At 43.6% G+C, this 5,065-nt stretch overlaps 1 protein-coding gene across 1 annotated transcript; it reads left to right on the plus strand.

Moving 5' to 3' along the window:
* Positions 1-2,551: 2,551 nt before the first annotated feature.
* Positions 2,552-4,364, plus strand: LOC125629974 (uncharacterized). Its single transcript, XM_048835361.2, has 2 exons — positions 2,552-3,400; positions 3,788-4,364. The coding sequence occupies exons 1-2, from the start codon at positions 2,821-2,823 to the stop codon at positions 4,306-4,308; spliced, it is 1,101 nt and encodes a 366-aa protein (XP_048691318.2). The 5' UTR covers positions 2,552-2,820; the 3' UTR covers positions 4,309-4,364.
* Positions 4,365-5,065: the final 701 nt, after the last annotated feature.

A 5,065-nucleotide genomic window follows, 5' to 3' on the forward strand; every position in this document is an offset into this window, starting at 1 on the left:
TAAGAAAATGTATCCCTTAAGGATTTCATTCAATGCAGTGCATCTGCTTCATGTGACCACCCTCTACATTTAAGCTACATTAAGGGCCTGACCCAATGCCTAGATCAACAGGAGTCTTTCCATTGTCCTCACTGGTCAGTGGATCAAATCCTGTACTTTTAACATGGTGCTTACATGGTACAAAAGACTTTGTACATAAGTTTTAGAGATGGGATGAAAATCACTCAGTGAAGTGCTTGAAAAACAGGCTCGTGTCATTCACTATAAACAATACCACTTTAAAAAGGCATGACCCTGGTTCAGGTCAGCACTTAAACAGGTGCTTAATGTTAAGCATGTGCTAAGTGCTGTCCTGAATCATGGCTGCTGTCCTGAATTGGGGCTGAAAGGATTTATAGGGCTAAAGCCCATCAATACTGTTTGGGAAGGTGCAGGGGAGAAATTAATATTATACAGATGAGGACCGTGGTTTTACATTACATCCAACAGATGGCACTCCCAAGCAGAATACATCCAGCAGATGGCACCCCCAAGGGACTCAGAGTTGTTCAGCCCATTGAATCACTGGTTCCTGCAACACCTAGATTTGCCTTACAAGTCTCCCATCCAATTATTTAACTAATTGGATCGATAATGTAGAAGACCTGACAAGATCACAGCTGGAAGAGGCAATGTAAATTTTCTAGGATTAGCAGAAAGAAGAAGACACCATCATATGCTGTCAGATACTGTAAATTACAGATTTTACTTTTTGACTTCCATGGGAGAACTAAATCAGAGCTATGAATAGTATGTCAAAGATGACACCAGACACAGTTTGAATGACCCTTACACACACCTTTCCATCCTCATTTATAAATATAAAGGCAGGCATGGTATTTTAGCCTGTCATCAACATTTTTATAGAATGAATTAAAACACAAAGTAAGAAAAGATAAAATGGAACATCGTTGCCTATTAACTAAATCAAACTTACTAAAAAAAAATAAAATTCCAAACTCATACCATGGCTTTCATTATCTACTGTGACAGAATAGGTTATGAATGCCTGTACAAATCCACTTGGCACTTTACAAAATGATGTGAGTGCATCAGAAAATTAAAATCCCAATCCTTTATAGTTAAAGAAAATTTAAATGATTATGGCTTTGCAGTACTGATTTCAAATGGGAGCACCAAGACTACACGAGTGATTCCACATCCCTCTGTGAGCAATTTATAAAGTTTGCTGTTTTCAGAATATCTTTTGTGATCTTTGTGTAAGTGTGTTAAAAATACATTAGCTAGTTAAGTTTAAATGAATATTTTTGAAGAACATTTTTTCCTGTTTATATAAGTCCACTCTATAAGATTAATACCTTGGTGTAAAATTCATTCAAGGCCAGAGGGTGCATGCAATGCACAATATACCAAGAAAGGGAAACCTTTTCCCTCTGTAATGGGCCTATCTAACAAAAATGTATTAATGCTTACCAGGGTATTGTGAGGACTGGATAAAGTCTGTGCAGCACTTTGAAGATCCAAAATATTATGCAAATATTCAGTATAACTGTTTTTATAATTAATCTAATTAATATTAGAGATAGACCCCAAACTGGATCAGTTTCAAGCCCTCTATCTTCTGCATTTTTTGGGAAACTTCATTTAAATCCACATCTGAATTTAGTCTCCCTCTCTGCTGGACCAAACCACAACACCAAATTCAAATAACCCCCTAACGCTGAGAAAGTTTTGATTCAGTCTGAACTTGCAACTTGGGAGTCACATCTAATGTTATTAACCATTTTGTAAATGATCCCCATGCACATTTTACAATAGTAATAAGCTAGTTCAGGGATCACACTATCTAGTAATATAGTATACTTTGTTGCATAGACACTAGACAGCATTCAGCCTTTGGCATCATGCCTTTTAATGCATTAGATATACAAGAGATCCTCATAATACATTTCCTGTAGAGTTTTATTACTTAAATATTGCTAAATGGATTCCATATATGCCAGAGCTGTAAGAATTCATCTAAATTTTCCTTTGCTTTCCAGCTCACACCAGTGGGACCTTACATCATACACTGTGTATTACTTGAGCCAGTGGCCTCATATTTTGTAACATTTCCATTAGTCAATACTCTGCACTTGCATTTTACATTGAAATGCTCCTCTAGATCTTCAGATTAACTCTGTACTAAGCAATGATATGATCTATTATAAGTTATATCCTGAAAGGATGTTATGATGAATCATCTAAAAAATCTGCATTTACAAAAGTGAGAAGAGAAACACAGACCAAAGGCATTCATGTAGCATTTTTATGTGTATGCAAGGGTTGTGGATTGGATTCTATACATTTTCCCATTCTACACATTACATTCTTTTGGCATGATGAAGTCTGAGTAGTTCAAGTTCTGTTCTGTTTAGGTAGTGATAAAGGAGAGCTCATTAGTTAATATTGGTAAAGCATTTAAGCCCTGGTCTACACTAGGACTTTAGGTCGAATTTAGCAGCGTTAAATCGATTTAAACCTGCACCCGTCCACACAATGAAGCCCTTTATTTCGACTTAAAGGGCTCTTAAAATCGATTTCCTTACTCCACCCCTGACAAGTGGATTAGCGCTTAAATCGACGTTGCCGGCTCGAATTTGGGGTACTGTGGACACAATTCGATGGTATTGGCCTCCGGGAGCTATCCCAGAGTGCTCCATTCTGACCGCTCTGGACAGCGCTCTCAACTCAGATGCACTGGCCAGGTAGACAGGAAAAGAACCGCGAACTTTTGAATCTCATTTCCTGTTTGGCCAGCGTGGCAAGCTGCAGGTGACCATGCAGAGCTCATCAGCACAGGTGACCATGATGGAGTCCCAGAATCGCAAAAGAGCTCCAGCATGGACCGAACGGGAGGTACGGGATCTGATCGCTGTTTGGGGAGAGGAATCCGTGCTATCAGAACTCCGTTCCAGTTTTCGAAATGCCAAAACCTTTCTGAAAATCTCCCAGGGCATGAAGGACAGAGGCCATAACAGGGACCCGAAGCAGTGCCGCGTGAAACTGAAGGAGCTGAGGCAAGCCTACCAGAAAACCAGAGAGGCGAACAGCCGCTCTGGGTCAGAGCCCCAAACATGCCGCTTCTATGATGAGCTGCATGCCATTTTAGGGGGTTCAGCCACCACTACCCCAGCCGTGTTGTTTGACTCCTTCAATGGAGATGGAGGCAATACGGAAGTAGGTTTTGGGGACGAAGAAGATGAGGAGGAGGAGGTTGTAGATAGCTCACAGCAAGCAAGCGGAGAAACCGGTTTTCCCGACAGCCAGGAACTGTTTCTCACCCTAGACCTGGAGCCAGTACCCCCCGAACCCACCCAAGGCTGCCTCCTGGACTCAGCAGGCGGAGAAGGGACCTCTGGTGAGTGTACCTTTTAAAATGCTATACATGGTTTAAAAGCAAGCATGTGAAAGGATTACTTTGCCCTGGCATTTGCGGTTCTGCCTTTGCAAAAGGTTTCTGGGGAGGGCAGCCTTATTTCGTCCTTCATGGTAGGACACTTTACCACTCCAGGCCAGCAACACGTACTGGGGAATCACTGTAGAACAAAGCATTGCAGTGTATGTTTGCTGGCATTCAACCAAAATCCGTTCACGTGGTGGGAGGAGGCAAAATGCGACCTTGTAACGAAAGCACATGTGCTATGTATGTAATGTTAACAGCAAGGTTTACCCTGAAAGAGTGTAGCGACTGTTTTATAAAATGTGTCTTTTTAAATACCGCTGTCCCTTTTTTTTTCTCCACCAGCTGCATGTGTTTCAATGATCACAGGATCTTCTCCTTCCCAGAGGCTAGTGAAGCTTAGAAAGAAAAAAAAACGCACTCGCGATGAAATGTTCTCCGAGCTCATGCTGTCCTCCCACACTGACAGAGCACAGACGAATGCGTGGAGGCAAATAATGTCAGAGTGCAGGAAAGCACAAAATGACCGGGAGGAGAGGTGGAGGGCTGAAGAGAGTAAGTGGCGGGCTGAAGACAGGGCTGAAGCTCAAAGGTGGCGGCAGCGTGATGAGAGGAGGCAGGATTCAATGCTGAGGCTGCTGCAGGACCAAACCAGTATGCTCCAGTGTATGGTTGAGCTGCAGCAAAGGCAGCTGGAGCACAGACTGCCACTGCAGCCCCTCTGTAACCAACCGCCCTCCTCCCCAAGTTCCATAGCCTTCACACCCAGACGCCCAAGAACGTGGTGGGGGGGCCTCCGGCCAACCAGCCACTCCACCACAGAGGATTGCCCAAAAAAAAGAAGGCTGTCATTCAATAAATTTTAAAGTTGTAAACTTTTAAAGTGCTGTGCTTAAAGTGCTGTGTGGCATTTTCCTTCCCTCCTCCACCACCCCTCCTGGGATACCTTGGTAGTCATCCCCCTATTTGTGTGATGAATGAATAACGAATGCATGAATGTGAAGCAACAATGACTTTATTGGCTCTGCAAGCAATGATTAAAGGGAGGAGGGGAGGGTGGTTAGCTTACAGGGAAGTAGAGTGAACCAAGGGGCGGGGGGGTTAATCAAGGAGAAACAAACAGAACTTTCACACCGTAGCCTGGCCAGTCATGAAACTGTTTTTCAAAGCTTCTCTGATGCGTACCGCGCCCTCCTGTGCTCTTCTAACCGCCCTGGTGTCTGGCTGCGCGTAACCAGCAGCCAGGCGATTTGCCTCAACCTCCCACCCCGCCATAAACGTCTCCCCCTTACTCTCACAGATATTGTGGAGCACACAGCAAGCAGTAATAACAGTGGGAATATTGGTTTTGCTGAGGTCTAAGCGAGTCAGTAAACTGCGCCAGCGCGCCTTTAAACGTCCAAATGCACATTCTACCACCATTCTACACTTGCTCAGCCTGTAGTTGAACAGCTCCTGACCACTGTCCAGGCTGCCTGTGTACGGCTTCATGAGCCATGGCATTAAGGGGTAGGCTGGGTCCCCAAGGATACATACAGGCATTTCAACATCCCCAACAGTTATTTTCTGGTCTGGGAATAAAGTCCCTTCCTGCAGCTTTTGAAACAGACCAGAGTTCCTGAA

This window comes from Caretta caretta, chromosome 1, assembly GCF_965140235.1.
Source record: "Caretta caretta isolate rCarCar2 chromosome 1, rCarCar1.hap1, whole genome shotgun sequence".
In the NCBI taxonomy this organism is placed as follows: domain Eukaryota; kingdom Metazoa; phylum Chordata; order Testudines; family Cheloniidae; genus Caretta; species Caretta caretta.

Excerpts from the sequence above, each read along its gene's own strand:
- LOC125629974 (XM_048835361.2), top strand. The coding sequence starts at position 2,821 with ATGCAGAGCTCATCAGCACAGGTGACCATGATGGAGTCCCAGAATCGC. Across the intron at positions 3,401-3,787 it reads AGGCGGAGAAGGGACCTCTG|CTGCATGTGTTTCAATGATC; the intron begins GTGAGTGTACCT and ends TTTCTCCACCAG.